This window comes from Notolepis coatsorum (genome assembly GCF_963971535.1).
Source record: "Notolepis coatsorum genome assembly, chromosome: 19".
Lineage (NCBI taxonomy): Eukaryota > Metazoa > Chordata > Actinopteri > Aulopiformes > Paralepididae > Notolepis > Notolepis coatsorum.
The window spans coordinates 30,276,927-30,294,791 of record NC_140183.1 but is presented as its reverse complement, the minus strand read 5'-3'; the positions used below and the strand labels follow the sequence as shown (position 1 = coordinate 30,294,791).

General features: G+C 43.5%; 1 protein-coding gene and 1 long non-coding RNA gene across 2 annotated transcripts in view; one reads left to right on the top strand and one right to left on the bottom strand.

Moving 5' to 3' along the window:
• Positions 1-17,865, bottom strand: part of arhgap33 (Rho GTPase activating protein 33) — a gene marked incomplete at its 3' end in the record, with an annotated part of 143,872 nt that overhangs the window by 90,357 nt on the left and 35,650 nt on the right. The window contains exons 2-7 of the mRNA XM_084336594.1: positions 9,611-9,681; positions 4,592-4,673; positions 4,356-4,442; positions 3,093-3,227; positions 1,514-1,603; positions 1,203-1,325 (exon numbers count right to left, since the gene is read on the bottom strand). Of these exons, the coding sequence (XP_084192720.1) occupies positions 1,203-1,325; positions 1,514-1,603; positions 3,093-3,227; positions 4,356-4,442; positions 4,592-4,673; positions 9,611-9,681 (588 nt within the window). The remainder of the gene's footprint in view (positions 1-1,202; positions 1,326-1,513; positions 1,604-3,092; positions 3,228-4,355; positions 4,443-4,591; positions 4,674-9,610; positions 9,682-17,865) is intronic.
• On the top strand, positions 13,424-13,973 carry LOC311245702. Its single transcript, XR_014620760.1, has 3 exons — positions 13,424-13,500; positions 13,597-13,673; positions 13,903-13,973. It is a non-coding gene; the product is annotated as an uncharacterized lncRNA (long non-coding RNA).

Genomic DNA, 17,865 nt, shown 5'->3' with positions numbered 1-17,865 from the left:
AGAGGAGAGAAGAGAGTACAAAAGAGGAAAGAAGAGAAGGAGAAGATAGCACAGGAGAGGAGAAGAGAGGACAGAAGAGGAGAAGAGAAAAGAGAAGAGGAAGAGATGAGAAGAGGAGGTGTTTGTACCTCATAGGGAAGTGTAGTCTGACGTCACTGGTTGTTCCACCCGTATAGGGATTTATCATTGGGAAAATGGAGTATCGGCTATTGTAACAATTCTGTCCCATGGAAATTAAAAAGCTTTCCATTTTTGCACAAAATGAGTTCCCTTCTATCACTAACATTATTGTTTAAGCATTTTTGGTTGAAATAAAATGTTATGATTAATTGCGAATATTTTCATGTTTAGCTATAGATTGTGGATGAATAAGCACAGAAAGGTACACCATGCAAATGTTAATGCTTTATTTGTTTTAAACGAGACGATTTAGAAATGGTCAATGGGGAAATACATTGCATTGGACAGAGGGTGGAACACGAAAAACGGCAATGGCGTAACCACTACACCTCCCTATAGAGATGTCTGTGTAGTGTTTGTACCTCTATGGAGATCTCTGTGTAGTGTCTGTACCTCTATGGAGATCTCTTTGTAGTGTCTGTACCTCTATGGAGATCTCTGTGTAGTGTCTGTACCTCTATGGAGATCTGTGTAGTGTCTGTACCTCTATGGAGATCGCTGTGTAGTGTCTGTACCTCTATGGAGATCTCTGTGTAGTGTCTGTACCTCTATGGAGATCTGTGTAGTGTCTGTACCTCTATGGAGATCTGTGTAGTGTCTGTACCTCTATGGAGATCTGTGTAGTGTCTGTACCTCTATGGAGATCTGTGTAGTGTCTGTACCTCTATGGAGATCTGTGTAGTGTCTGTACCTCTGTGGAGATCTCTGTGTAGTGTTTGTACCTCTATGGAGATCTGTGTAGTGTCTGTACCTCTATGGAGATCTGTGTAGTGTCTGTACCTCTATGGAGATCTCTGTGTAGTGTCTGTACCTCTATGGAGATATGTGTAGTGTCTGTACCTCTATGGAGATCTCTGTGTAGTGTCTGTACCTCTATGGAGATCGCTGTGTAGTGTTTGTACCTATATGGAGATCTGTGTAGTGTCTGTACCTCTATGGAGATCTCTGTGTAGTGTCTGTACCTCTATGGAGATCTGTGTAGTGTCTGTACCTCTATGGAGATCGCTGTGTAGTGTCTGTACCTCTATGGAGATCTCATCAGAAGCCTGGGCTGTGTAGCGCTTGATGACGTGAGCAGCAGCGATGGCTGGAACATTTAGAGAAGCTTCCTCTTTCAACAGGAACCGATTCCCATGGTTATCAATCTGACAGACACAAGTTAATCCACACTTAAGACCATAGTGCATACAAAGTTTGGCTACATTATTATTAGTATTATCAGTAGTAGTAGTAGTAGCTGTAGTAGTAGCAATATAACTGAATATCATGAACATAAATTAAATAAAATGGCAAGAACATTTTCACAATTTAAATTCAGTGTCTCTCTCTCTACCTCCAGCCAGGTGAGAACGGGTCCACAGTTGAGTTTGTTGTCGACGATGACTGAAAGTCGAGTCAGATACTCTGACAGCAGAGACAGAACCTGAAAGAGAGAGAGTACAATACTGTACCTGTACAATGTGTTATCTGTACAGTGTAGGTGTACCAATGTCCTACCTGCAGTGTCTATGAGTGCCAGTCTTACATGTGCCAGTGTGTTACCTGTACAGTGTCTATGAGTGCCAGTCTTACATGTGCCAGTGTGTTACCTGTACAGTGTCTATGTGTGCCAGTGTGTTACCTGTACAGTGTATATGTGTGCCAGTGTGTTACCTGTACAGTGTCTATGTGTGCCAGTGTGCTACCTGTACACAGTGTCTATGTGTGCCAGTGTGTTACCTGTACAGTGTCTATGAGTGCCAGTCTTACATGTGCCAGTGTGTTACCTGTACAGTGTCTGTGTGCCAGTGTGTTACCTGTACAGTGTCTATGTGTGCCAGTGTGCTACCTGTACACAGTGTCTATGTGTGCCAGTGTGTTACCTGTACAGTGTATATGCGTGCCAGTGTGTTACCTGTACAGTGTCTATGTGTGCCAGTGTGTTATCTGTGCAGTGTATATGCGTGCCAGTGTGTTACCTGTACACAGTGTCTATGTGTGCCAGTGTGTTATCTGTGCAGTGTCTATGTGTGCCAGTGTGTTACCTGTACAGTGTCTATGTGTGCCAGTGTGTTATCTGTGCAGTGTCTATGTGTGCCAGTGTGTTACCTGTACAGTGTCTATGTGTGCCAGTGTGTTATCTGTGCAGTGTCTATGTGTGCCAGTGTGTTACCTGTACAGTGTCTATGTGTGCCAGTGTGTTATCTGTACAGTGTCTATGTGTGCCAGTGTGTTACATGTACAGTGTCTATGTGTGCCAGTGTCTTACCTGTGCAGTGTCTATGTGTGCCAGTGTGTTACCTGTACAGTGTCTATGTGTGCCAGTGTGTTACCTGTACAGTGTCTATGCGTGCCAGTGTCTTACCTGTGCAGTGTCTATGTGTGCCAGTGTGTTACCTGTACAGTGTCTATGTGTGCCAGTGTCTTACCTGTACAGTGTCTATGTGTGCCAGTGTGTTACCTGTGGTGTCTATGTGTGCCAGTGTGTTACCTGTACAGTGTCTATGTGTGCCAGTGTGTTACCTGTACAGTGTCTATGTGTGCCAGTGTGTTACCTGTACAGTGTCTATGTGTGCCAGTGTGTTACCTGTACAGTGTCTATGTGTGCCAGTGTGTTACCTGTGGTGTCTATGTGTGCCAGTGTGTTACCTGTACAGTGTCTGTGTGCCAGTGTGTTACCTGTACAGTGTCTATGTGTGCCAGTGTGTTACCTGTACAGTGTCTATGTGTGCCAGTGTGTTACCTGTACAGTGTCTATGTGTGCCAGTGTCTTACCTGTACAGTGTCTATGTGTGCCAGTGTGTTACCTGTGGTGTCTATGTGTGCCAGTGTGTTACCTGTACAGTGTCTATGTGTGCCAGTGTCTTACCTGTACAGTGTCTATGTGTGCCAGTGTGTTACCTGTACAGTGTCTATGTGTGCCAGTGTCTTACCTGTACAGTGTCTATGTGTGCCAGTGTTGGAAGTGGGAGCAGCTGGCTGTATCTGCGGTCATAGATACACTGGTGAAGATGTGCATCCAGTGTACCAAGCTCCTCATAGCTACGCCTCACCATCCACGATTTCCCCTGAGAGATATACAGAGAAAGAGAGATACAAATACACAGAGAGAGATACAGAGAGAAAGACACAGAGGTATAGATGCACACGATGCAGAGAGACAGAGAGATAGATACAGAGACACAGGGAGATAGAGACACAGAGAGACAGATACAGGGAGAAAGAGAGATACAAATACACAGAGATGCATAGATACAGATACAGAGAGATACAGAGAGAGATACAGAGAGAGAGATAGAGACACAGAGGTATAGATGCAGAGAGAGATGCAGCGAGACCGAGAGAGATAGAGACACAGAGAGATAGAGACACAGAGAGATACAGAGACACAGAGAGATAGAGACACAGAGAGATAGAGACAGAGATACAGAGACACAGAGAGATAGACACAGAGAGATAGACACAGAGATACAGAGACACAGAGAGATACAGACACAGAGAGATACAGACACAGAGAGATACAGACACAGAGAGATACAGAGACACAGAGAGATACAGAGACACAGAGAGATAGACACAGAGAGATACAGAGACACAGAGAGATACAGACACAGAGAGATACAGACACAGAGAGATACAGACATAGAGAGATACAGACACAGAGAGATACAGAGACACAGAGAGATAGAGACACAGAGAGATAGACACAGAGAGATAGACACAGAGATACAGACAGAGAGACAGAGAGAGATACAGACACAGAGAGATAGAGATACAGAGATAGAGACAGAGATAGACACATTGAGAGACAGAGATATACAGAGAGACAGAGAGAGAGATACAGAGACACAGAGAGATACAGAGACACAGAGATAGAGAGAGTGAGACAGAGAAAAACACCAAGCACACATTTCTGTGTGAAAATTTAGCATATGTGTGTGTTTGTGAGTATGTGTGTGTGTATGTCTGTGTGTGTGTGTGTGTGTGTCTGTGTATATGTGCGTGTGTGAGTGTATGTGTGTGTATGTGTGTGTGAGAGTGTATGTGTGTGTGTGTGTGTGTGTGTGTGTGTGTGTGTGTGTGTGAGTGTATGTGGGAGTGAGAGTGTGCCTGTGTGAGTGTATGTGTATGTGTGTGTGAGAGTGTATGTGTGTGTGAGAGTGTGTGTGGGAGTGAGAGTGTATGTGGGAGTGTACCTGACAGGTGACTTGTATCATATAAACCATGTCTTTAGCAGAGCAGCCGAGAGACGTCCAGCTTTCAGCATCTCTGACCAACTGTAACTACACACACACACACTTGTGTAAATAAATACATATTACAATACAGTACAGAACAAAATAGAACCATATATAATAGTTCAATGATATAATAGTTATGGTATTATGGCAGACAGACACACACACATAGACACACACACAGTTGGTCCTACCTGTATGGAGCCAAAGTCCACATGGTCATAGTGGAAGTGGGCGCAGTCTACCAGCTTATAGTGTCCTTTAACTACTGACAACCTGTACACACACACACACACACACACACACACACACACACACACACACACACACACACACACACACACACACACACACACACACACACACACACACACACACACACACACACACACACACACACACACACACACACACACACACACACACACACACACACACACACACACACACACACACACACACACACACACACACACACACACACTAGAGTTAGGGGTTTCCATCTCCTGTGTAGCTCAAAGGGTAGAGCAAGGCCACACTGCCAGCTCTGTACATACTTGAGCAAGGCACGTACGAAGTTATTGAGATCATATTTCATTTTTTCGCCATGGTATTCAGAATGCCCTCAACCAGCCTCGGCTGATACAGTGGGAGCCTGCACAACTCTGCAATGCTTCAATACTGCCGCCTGGTGGTGATCGGGCGAGTTACAACCGGAAATGGATCTCTGGTGATCTCCGTGTACCGGGGAAATGCGCCACTCACATATTGTTGCGGGACTCTAGACACACATCGTACATATGGATCGCTGCCATAACTCAATAATCGATATGATTTGGGCGTTTATTATTATTATACAAACCGGAAATGGATCTAGGCGATCCACGTCAAATAAATGGGATCTTTTTCCTCCAGTCTCATCGGCGAACGGTAAGAGGACACTGACGGCATTTTCAGCGTGATTGTTTATTATTATTAATGCAAACTGCTCTGATCAATATATCACCCATACTACATAAAGCATTTACTGACGATCACGGAATTATAAACGACCCCCCCCCCCCGTTCATCCGTGCATGATCAGTCATAACGTTTAGGATCATGTACAGTTGACATTTTTAATATAGCGTGTATTGGCAACAAACGGCAGTTGATAATCTATATATGCGTTTATGCCTATAACTCACATTCTAGGAATTACTGCAGAAAACGATAAAAACATATTTATATTCTATCTAGACGGTATTTTCGTATGAATCTATGAATGAAAAAGTATAACGTTCCTACATCCTGAACAATAGATAATCGATGTTGAATGGGCCATAGTAATGTCAATTTAGCAATACAATTTAAAAGGTTATAGCCCTGCAAAGAAGGGGAACTTCTCCATGTTAAATAGGGCTGGCGAGGGATGGTAAATTATGAATTTAACCCCGGCGATCAAAGTGTTAAGAATGTGCCTAAGAATGTTTTTAAGAACAGTTGATTTGGCCACACCTAATGTTTTTGCCATCTCTCTGATGGGTTTCAGCCTAATGATGGCTTGCTTCACTGATACTGACAGCTCTTTGGACCTCATATCGAGCGTTGACAGCAACAGATTCCAAATGCAAAACACTTGAAATTAACTCTCTGTAATTGGAATAATGAGGGAATAACAAACACCTGGCCATGGAACAGCCAACTGTCCAATTATTTTGGTCCCTTAAAAAGGGGGGGGGGCATATGTATAAACCAGTGGAGGTTATTCCATGACAACACGTGAGGCAGTACTTCACTCATAATATAGTCAGAAAAAAAAAAAAAAAAAAAAAAATTTATTATTTTTTTTTATTAGAAATGTTTTCCTCTGTAAAAGAAAATGCCAGTGAATTTTTTTTTCCTCAAAACTGGCCAAGTGCCAGCTCTGAGCTCTCTGATCTGGCCTGATCATAACTGCAGTAATGGCCAGCTGTCAATCACTCAGTGCAAAATAACTGCACTGGGTTGGGCTTAAGAATGTAATTATCCAGGGGAGCTCCAGTAGCTCACCACGTACCGCGAGTGCTATTTCAGCGCCGTGGACAACCGCGCTTGCGCGGATCTGGGGCTGAGCGCGTTCGAATCCCGGACGGCAGCCGTGCCTTTCCCAGAGTGTCTTTCCCCCCCATCTGAACCCTTTCAGCCTGCTCTGTCGGTCGAACTTGACCAACGCTAAAAGAACCAGGTGACTGGTCAAAGTTTAAAAAAAAAAAGAATGTAATTATCCAATCAAAATAGGGTAGGGTAGGAGGGCTAGTGAGACTTTGCGCACAAGACTGATTTGGCGTTCACGCCGTGCCACACAAACTTAAGATCCAATCAGAGACGCACAGCGGCGTGATTTCTTTCCGTAGCCTCTTCGCAACATATCACGCGACTCGTTCTGTCCAGGAGGCCTGTATCAGTTCCGCAACCGTTTCCATTTCCGGGGTAGGCCTGATAGGCCGCGACAGGCACGTGACCCGCCGCGGCCACGCCCCGCGGCAGCCCCAGGACGCGGCAACGCGCTGTGTTGGACTTGAGACTGGAGTTCGCCTTTCACATCGCAGTCATCAGTCATAATAATATCGCGCCACCCACGCTGCAGTCGGCAGTCATCAGTCATCTCTAATAATATTAATCACTGTTCAACGTTGAAGTAAGTGCTGTATTTTATTTCACATCAAGCAAGATTCACTTTGTCACAAGTGCTTAAGTTATAACTTGAGTCAAGAAAGCGCAAGCTTCACTCACTTTTCCCCATGTGCAGTCATTTACACAAACTGACTAGCTCCGTGCCAAATTAATTAAAGAAAAAATTATTTGCGCATCCCCTGAACCGTACGATACACAGACGCCCCGAACCGTGGAGGTCGTATCGAACGGTGTACGGTTCGAATGCGTATCGTTCCACCCCTAATATCGGTGGGTGACAGCATCTACTCAGACGGATCTATATATCTTAAAAGTAGGGAAGCCAGTTCTGTGTCTCCACGGTAGCAAGCAGGGTGTGTGGCTCCGAGGTCGTTCGGCAGCTTGTAACAAAAACAAACGAGATAAGCACTGAGAGCAGGCAGGGTTTTTGGTCAGAGAGAGAGCTATGGGGAGAGTTTGACATTGCCGTTGCCATAGTGATTTGGGTCAAAGGACCAGTTGTCAAAGACAGCGTGTCACATAGTAACGAGAAGAGGGGGCGGGTCAGCCGTTGCTAAGGACTATAGTTTATAGCTGTGAGTTTCTTGCAGTGTAAGTTAGACTGAGATACGAACCACAGAAGAGCGGACGCGTTGATCAGAGACTTTTATCCCTCCCCACCCTCGCTGGGTGGGGGAGGGGAGTGACACATCATCACTAGCTTCGGCTAACAGGAAATGGTGGTTTGGCTACGACAAGGCCTAGAACCATCGGACTAATGAGAGGAGAGACGGTGGAGACGAATGAATTAGGACTTTTCAAGGACAATACAGAAGGGGTTACATCTGATTACGAGGCTATGTTTATAGAATAAACAAGAGGATCTGAGGAAAGAGATCACGTTGCAGTGTCGTTTCTTATGACTAACGGATGTACTAACAGGGGTTGAATACAAACACAACGCAGAACAGAGAGAGTCACGAAGGAGATGATGAGATGAGATTGGCTGATAACAGAAGAATCCAACACTGTGCTCCATCACCCCTCTGCTGGCGCCTGCCATGGTTAGTGAGCACACGGACTGAATGTGTATCCTCTTCGCTTTTCGGGGATCCCTGTGCCCTTCTTTTCCTGACTCACTTTAAATGAGCCCTCTGTAGTATTATGGTAAGGTGAATTTCCCAGAGGGGATTAATAAAGGAACACTTGACTTAAGGTCATCTGTTCCTCCGAGCAAGGGCGAATGGTTTGGGGGAGGAGCAGTTTATGTCGCCTCAGTTTATGTAATTAGTGTTGCTGGAGTATATTTTGTTGGGCAGACTAGATTATAAAATGCGTTGGCAATGTTTAATTTAATACCCTCATCACACTACAGTACTGACCCAGGTTAACATGTCCTTTAAGACCCGCTATAAAATCAATCATTTAATACCCTCATCACACTACGTACTGACCCAGGTTAACATGTCCTTTAAGACCCGCTACAGAATCAATCATGATCAATTTCCACAGAGAGCTCTTGCCTTTCATCTACAGTCATTTTTACACTGCAGAGAAAGCCCTCAATGGCCTGGCTGGCTGGCTCCCTCTTATTTAATGGATCTCCTCTCTCCCCCCTCTCTCCTAAATCTCTTAGGTCCCCCTGTCGCTCTGTTCTGGTGGTCCCTCCATCTAGGCTGAAGACTCAGGGTGACTGTGCCTTTGTAATTGCTGACCCAAAGCTGTGGGTTGGCCTCCTCCCCAACATACATTTAAATTTAAATCTTGTTTACCTAGCAGGCCTTTTAGCTTTTAAACTGGGCATTTTAGTCTAGATAGTCTGATCTCAGGTTGTGTATTTTTCTATTTCTTATTTTTATCTTACTTGTTGTTATATTTGTATTGCTTTCTTTACTATGATTTTACTGTGTTTCATTATAGTGCCATTTATATGTACAGCACTGGTGCAAATACAGTTGTTTTAAATGTGCTTTAGAAATAAAACACTTATTTACTACTTACTAATTTCCTCTTCAGCAATATTTGATTGATGTAAAATTATTATGATCACATAATCATATGGTTATATTATAACTTAATTTATAAGCCTATACAAGTGAGACAATGGATTTGCGTGACATCATTGATCCACTTTTCAGCACCACAGTGAAAGACAGTTCCTCGTGATTTCTCGTTGACAAGGTCCCTTAGGAACCTGTTCAGGGATCGTCTGGGGAACAGTGGCAGAGAGACAAGCTCCTTATGAAAAGTTCACCTTAAGCCTCTTTCACACATTAACCGAGAGACAACTGGGCGATGGATTTAATGTGATGTGTCACAGACAGCCCCAAGGAAAGGCTACAAGGCTGACATTACCAGGTAAGACTAGATGTACTCTGGTGGGGAAACTCAATTCACATCCACAGTAAGTGGTACCAGTAACTTTGGTCGTGTGGACAGACTAGCCTGGCAGGGCTTTGTGGCTGAACCTCATTCAAAATACCTTTGCTGTTTGCTATTGCCATCTGACTTAACGTTATATATACTACTTATGTATGCTTGTAATTCAAATAGACATTAATAAATCATTCTAATGTGACCTCTTGTTCATCTTGGTTCTGAGGTTGGCGTTGGTCTCCCCGGAGCCTTCCAGTGATTCACCACTCCGAGCCTGAGAGAGAGAGAGAGAGAGAGAGAGAGAGAGAGAGAGAGAGAGAGAGAGAGAGAGAGAGAGAGAGAGAGAGAGAGAGAGAGAGAGAGAAAAATAATTTATGAATCATTGCATTTATACAGCGCTGTTCTAGACACACAAAGCACTTTACAATGTAGAGCTGAACCTCCTCCACCACCACTGTTATCCACGTTCACACCGGGATGAATTGGTTCGGAACGTGAAAAATCTGTGCTCAGCTGGAACTAGGGCTGTCTTAAATACTTCACTTTCTTTTAATTATTATTTTTTTGCCTCCAAAATCTTGCGCCTCCATTCCAATGAAACGAAAGTAAGCGGCGCCTTCCCGCCTCCATTCCAATGAAACGAAAGTAAGCGGCGCCTCGACTCCACCTCTCTACAACAAGCACGTGGAGATTATCTGTGTTGAAAACAACAAAGACATGTGCAGCAGACATGTCGACGAAGAAGCGAAGCAATGCCGTTTGTTATCCAAGACTATGTCGGACAGATTTGTGTTCATTGTGCTTCTTTTTTAAAGTGTCCCGACCCATATAAAAATATGTCTTAAAGGGGCTATGCATTATAAATGTCATTTTTCAGTCTCTAGCATTGTATTATAGTAATAGGAGTTCGTATCAATGTGTTTTTGGGCCTAAATACTATATTGACGAATTCCTCAGCTACAGCCCATCCCCTGTTTGCCTCTAGTAAATCAGGTCATGTTGATTTGACGACCTGGTGCACGTCACAGGGCGCTGTTTATAGCGCAAGGTGATGTGATTGGCTGTGTGGTTTTACCTAATGCCCGCCTCCATTCTTGGTACCTGGAGCCGATACAACCTGGAAACAGAAATTGCCGTCACTCGCCTCAATTTCACGATGAGCAGCAAACCCCGCAGAACATGTAATGTTCCTGGTTGTAGAGCTACCGAGAAGTCTTTGCACAGTTTCCCCGTTGATGCCGAACTTCGCCAACAATGGAACAAGTTCCTTTTTGGTGACCCTCCAAGTTCCGTCGCAACGTCTAATACTCGGGTTTGTACTGCACATTTCTCCGCCGACGACGTCACCAATCAAGGTATTTTTGATGCTGGAGTGGTCTCCATGTTGGTGCTAACCAAAAGAGCTGTGCCTTCAATACGCGACCCGACACAAGAAATAGTAAGTAGATATGTCGTGTGAGATATGTTATCATAAATACCATCTAACGTTATAGTAACTGCTGCTCTTTATAAAGTAACGTTATAGAAAACTATTGAAGCAAGCTAGTCATAACTTCTAAATAAAAGAACACAACTAGTGAGAGGTAAACAAGGTAACGTTATATTTAGTGGCTTGTATTATATTGTAATTGATTTACGATTTGGTAACTCTTAGGCCACCACAAGTTCCAGCGGCAATGTACGCCTTTCTCCTGCTTCAAGGGACTTCAGTTGCCAGACAGACAACCCAAAGATTCGTTCTGTTGGTACACAGCTTTCTATGAAAACACTTCGTTCGCATGTCAAGAGTCAAGGTAGGTTTGTAACTCAGTGTGATGTAATGTAATAATGTGTAATAATGTGACCCAGAATTGTTTAGATTGGCCCCCTTCACCCACCGCTTTCACCCAAAGCTGTAAAGGAATGTGGATTGTTTGTATAGTGTCTCCCCCCCCCCCCCACCTCCAATGTAAATTACCCAGTATGGTTGTCAATATACAGTATATATACAGTATATACAGTCAAATGTATATACTCCCTTTTCTTGACTCCTTCAGTATCACAAACAGTACTGTATTTGCAAATCAAATTTAGCTCTAGTGTGGTGACCCATGTTGGCGTTACACAGGTCACAATGCTAGCTCTAGTGGTGACCATGTTGTTGTTACACAGGTCATAATGCTAGCTCTAGTGTGGTGACCATGTTGGTGTTACGCCAGAGCAGGTCACAATGCTAGCTCTAGTGTGGTGACCATGTTGGTGTTACACCAGGTCACAATGCTAGCTCTAGTGTGGTGACCATGTTGGTGTTACACCAGGTCACAATGCTAGCTCTAGTGTGGTGACCATGTTGGTGTTACACCAGGTCACAATGCTAGCTCTAGTGTGGTGACCATGTTGCTGTTACACCAGGTCACAATGCTAGCTCTAGTGTGGTGACCATGTTGGTGTTACACCAGGTCACAATGCTAGCTCTAGTGTGGTGACCATGTTGGTGTTACACCAGGTCACAATGCTAGCTCTAGTGTGGTGACCATGTTGCTGTTACACCAGGTCACAATGCTAGCTCTAGTGTGGTGACCATGTTGCTGTTACACCAGGTCACAATGCTAGCTCTAGTGTGGTGACCATGTTGGTGTTACGCCAGAGCAGGTCACAATGCTAGCTCTAGTGTGGTGACCATGTTGGTGTTACACCAGGTCACAATGCTAGCTCTAGTGTGGTGACCATGTTGGTGTTACACCAGGTCACAATGCTAGCTCTAGTGTGGTGACCATGTTGGTGTTACGCCAGGTCACAATGCTAGCTCTAGTGTGGTGACCATGTTGGTGTTACGCCAGAGCAGGTCACAATGCTAGCTCTAGTGTGGTGACCATGTTGCTGTTACACCAGGTCACAATGCTAGCTCTAGTGTGGTGACCATGTTGCTGTTACACCAGGTCACAATGCTAGCTCTAGTGTGGTGACCATGTTGGTGTTACACCAGGTCACAATGCTAGCTCTAGTGTGGTGACCATGTTGGTGTTACACCAGGTCACAATGCTAGCTCTAGTGTGGTGACCATGTTGCTGTTACACAGGTCACAATGCTAGCTCTAGTGTGGTGACCATGTTGGTGTTACGCCAGAGCAGGTCACAATGTGTGAGTGTGTGAGTGTGTGAGTGAGTCAGTGAGTGAGTGAGTGAGCAAAGTTATCAATAAATCCCTTGTTTGACTAAACTATGTTTTGTAAATAGGTGTTCAGGCGAAAGTCGTGTCGGTCTCGGTGGGGACACAAAATACTGGATACTGGTCTAATCAACAGGGACCATCCACGTCAACACCTGTGAAGGGGTTTAGACCCAGTAAAAGACCACGACTGGAGTCTGATGACGATGGAGTGACCGACAGCTCGATCGATGTTCCAGAGCCGCAGGATTCCACTTTCAACATTGACTCTTTGATTAGCGAGCCCTCGATTCTAGCGTAAGTTAGTTGTTACAAACATCTCCATGGCCCGTAAAAATACAAAAGCTATATAGTTGTGCCGTGTTATTTATTTGTGTTTTTCTCGAGCAGGGAACCGTCAAAACCAATCTATGAGGTCCAGAAATACATCGTTTACGAAGACAGTCTACTGGAATTATTTCAACAGTGTCCGGTGTGCGATGCTCAATGTCATATCACCAAAACTACGCGAGGGACCTTCTTGGCTGTCTCCCAAGTTTGCCCCGGTTGTAAATACAGCCGTAAATGGGCGAGTCAGCCTCTCATCGGCAGCACACCAGCTGGAAATATTCAGCTTTCTGCAGCAGTTTTTTTTACTGGCTCATCTTTCACCCAAATGGAGAAGGTATTTGATTTGATTGATTTGATTGACAAGTCAGATATACATTATGTTTTTGTTTGTGATTCACACGTGCATATTAACAAAGCGTTATTCATTTATTCTTTTAGGTCCTAAATGCGTTACACGTCTCCACAATAAAGTACAGAGCGTTTCGGGTACACGCCAAGAAGTTCTTGGAACCTGCTGTTCTAAGTTTGTGGACCAAGGACCAAGACGTTACCCTCGCCAGATTAAGCGAGAAAGAAAGCGTGATAATCGGCGGTGACATGCGAGCCGATAGTCCAGGTTAGAAAAAGCTCCCCAATGACAAATTCCTACTTTATGAATACATTTTTAATATTGCACTACATTGATTGAAATTGTTATTATTATTTTCAACAGGCCACAGTGCTAAGTACGGAAGTTACTCTGTGATGGAACTCGCCACCAATCATGTCATAGACGTCCAACTAATTCAGGTAATTAACAAGTCTGAAGAGACACTGCACCCTTCATTGTGCTCAAACGAACACAAAGCTCTCGGTCTTGAATCTTGAATCGCTGTAGGTGTGAAGTGGTCTGGCTGGCTGTGTGTGTGAGCGGGGTGTGAAGTGGTCTGGCTGGCTGTGTGTGTGAGCGGGGGTTAGGAAATGTTAATTGTGGAATTTTGAAAAGGCTATTTCATTGCTCTTCCCTTCCTTGTTCCAGAGCAATGAGGTGGGAGGCAGCTACCATATGGAACTGGAGGGCTTGAGGAGAAGCCTCGCTCTTCTGGACGCCAAATCCATGACCTTGGACTGTATTGTCACAGACCGTCACCCGCAGATCCAAAAGTACCTGAGAGATCACGACATCAAACACTTCTACGATGTGTGGCACGTGGCCAAAGGTATGTCGAAAGGCATCCCACATTCAATTCCACCCCTCCTACCAACCCCCCCCCCCCCACCCACCCAACCAGTACTGTAATTGCAAATCTGGTATGTCAAAAAATTTATAGATGTAGCAGTACTCCAACCACATTCAATTCCACCCCTCCTACCAACCCCCCCCCCCCCCCCACCCACCCAACCAGTACTGTAATTGCAAATCTGGTATGTCAAAAAATGTATAGATGTAGCAGTACTCCAACCAGTCAATCAAGTTTGTAAATGGTAAATGGTGCATTTATATAACGCTTTTATCCAAAGCGCTTTACAATTTGTTCCTCACTTTTTTCACCCACCCATTCACTCACACATTCACGGCAGAGGCAGCCATGCAAGGTGCAAACCAGCTCATCGGGAGGGAGCAATTCCACCCCTCCTACCAACCCCCCCCCCCCCCCCCCCCACCCACCCAACCAGTACTGTAATAGCAAATCTGGTATGTCAAAAAATGTAGATGTAGCAGTACTGTCTATCTGTATGTCATGTATGTCATACGACTGTTATGTAATGTTATGTTATGTTATGTAATTCAAGGTCTGTCTAAGAAGCTTGACAAAATTGCACAGGCGAAAGACTGCAAGGTCATAAAAAAGTGGCGCCTGCACATTTCTAACCACCTCTACTGGACAGCTGCCACGTCGAAGTCTGCCGATGAGAGGGTTGCTAGGTGGAAGTCATGTCTCAATCACATGATGAATGTACATGAACACGACGAAGAACCACTCTATCCGCGTTGTCTTCATGCTGACCGTGTATCAAGAGATAGTAGCAAGTGGGTTAAACCTGGTATGTCTGTCTGTCTTTCATCATGAATATATACTCAACATATTTATTTATGTCCTCATTCTAGATTGGTGTGATTTACAAATGTATACTTGCTTGAATAATTCTAATCTACTGTAATATACTCTAATGAAATATCTGAATGCAATTTCTTTTTTACTTTAGACTCAAAACCGGCCCACCAGCTCGAGAAGGTTTTGCTAAACACAAGGATCATCAAAGATGTCGCCAAATTGAGTCCACACCATCAAACGTCTTCATTGGAGTCCTATCACAGTGTGATTTTACGTTTTGCCCCAAAAAACGTGGTTTTTTCGTACATAGGAATGCTTTGCAGGTATTTTATATTGTGTACAAATGACTAATTATGGACTCCTGATTTGTCAAATAACTCATTATGTTGCATTAGATAACCTCAGATCAACTACAAATATATTGCTTGTGCTTATTGAAATTTTCCTTTCAGACTATACCTAGCTGCCATGCATTTCAATGAAAACTCAAATCGCCAGCAAGCCATAAACGCTTCTGGAGAGCTGGCGTACAAGATGAGTTTTCCAAAGGCCAAAAAAGGTGGACACACAATAAAACCAAGGAAAATCCCAGCGACAGTCAGTAAGTAAAAATATCAACATTTATTATTGCACACACATGACCTATATAAATAGAAAAATATTTCCACTTACAGTGGAATACAATAAATTGAATAAATAATAACCTTTTTAACATGACAAAACAAATAACAATTTCTCATTTACAGACTATGTCAACCAGCTAATGGAGCTACTGTTTGACTTCGTCCTTCGTGACCCCCAACAATATATCCAGGTGGTAGAGGCGATTGCCATCCCAGAACATTTGTGCGCACAGTTCGACAGGCCTTCCATGGAAGAAGCGGTTGCCAGCTATGTGTCACGCTTTAATCCTGTACCGGTCTGAAGCCAGTATAGACACCATCAGCATCCGGAAATTCTGTGCGGATTCGAACCACTACACAGGATGGGATTACTACCCTCACTCTGCGGCCTAAGTAGCCGAAGCACCACGCGACAAAGCATCTGTACGCGATATATCTGAAACGGCTGAAGAAAATCAAGTATTATATTTATGCACAAATAAAATAAAAAAAAGCTGGGAAATAACCATTTGTCATGTCATGTCATTGGACAGTAGCAAGCATTGATTATATGTGATGTGCAATAAGGATTAGATTGTGTTTGCAAGAAAGATTAGTATAGTCTGAGAGATGCAAGATGGAGAAACACCTGTAAAAAAATATATAAATCTGTAATAAATATTATTTACTTATTGATTCCGCTTTCTGGTATCCGGCCAAAATCTGCCTTGTAGATATTAGTTGCCATTTGGATGGTATAGGGGTTGAAGCACACTGGATCCAATCCCGGATGATCAACCATGCACAGTAGTCCAGTTGGTTCCTGGTTAATTCGACGTCTGACCTATATATATAGAAAATTAAATCGTTAGCCATATGCATGGTTTTCAGTGCTACCAAGATGCAAGTTTGTGTTACTACTTTACCTGTGGAACTTCCGTGCAGCATACATTCTCAGTCTCTGTTGGCATCCGTTCACAATTTCCGCACGTGCACCTAGTAGATTTGAGGGTGAATGAAATTATCAATCAATGGAGGCCAGAGAAAGACTTTCGTCTTGTTTACATCAGGGTCCCCCAATTTCAATCGTCATGGTAACATATAGATAGACAGTACTGCTACATCTCTATATTTATGACATACTATATTTCTATTGCTACAGTATTGCTCAATACCAACAACTGTTATGATGGAGGCCAGAGAAAGACTTTCGTCTTGTTTACGTCAGGGTCCCCCAATTTCAATCGTCATGGTAACATATAGATAGACAGTACTGCTACATCTCTATATTTATGACATACTATATTTCTATTGCTACAGTATTGCTCAATACCAACAACTGTTATGATGGAGGCCAGAGAAAGACTTTCGTCTTGTTTACATCAGGGTCCCCCAATTTCAATCGTCATGGTAACATATAGATAGACAGTACTGCTACATCTCTATATTTATGACATACTATATTTCTATTGCTACAGTATTGCTCAATACCAACAACTGTTATGATGGAGGCCAGAGAAAGACTTTCGTCTTGTTTACATCAGGGTCCCCCAATTTCAATCGTCATGGTAACATATAGATAGACAGTACTGCTACATCTCTATATTTATGACATACTATATTTCTATTGCTACAGTATTGCTCAATACCAACAACTGTTATGATGGAGGCCAGAGAAAGACTTTCGTCTTGTTTACATCAGGGTCCCCCAATTTCAATCGTCATGGTAACATATAGATAGACAGTACTGCTACATCTCTATATTTATGACATACTATATTTCTATTGCTACAGTATTGCTCAATACCAACAACTGTTATGATGGAGGCCAGAGAAAGACTTTCGTCTTGTTTACATCAGGGTCCCCCAATTTCAATCGTCAAGTACAGTTAGTGTCAGTCAGTACAATCTAACGTTAGTGAGTGTGTGTTTTCGACGGGCCGCGCGCGACAGAAGTACACAACTATTATATAACAGTAAGTAACTAATAGTGCAATTAATCAACTTACCAATCGGAAACGATGTAACGTAAGCCTCGATCGCTGTTGTTTGGGGGTTAGTGTCAGTACAATCTAACGTTTAGTGAGTGTGTGTTTTCGACGGGCCGCGCGCGACAGAAGTACACAACTATTATATAACAGTAAGTAACTAATAGTGCAATTAATCAACTTACCAATCGGAAACGATGTAACGTAAGCATCGATCGCTGTTGTTTGGGGGTTAGTGTCAGTACAATCTAACGTTAGTGAGTGTGTGTTTTCGACGGGCCGCGCGCGACAGAAGTACACAACTATTATATAACAGTAAGTAACTAATAGTGCAATTAATCAACTTACCAATCGG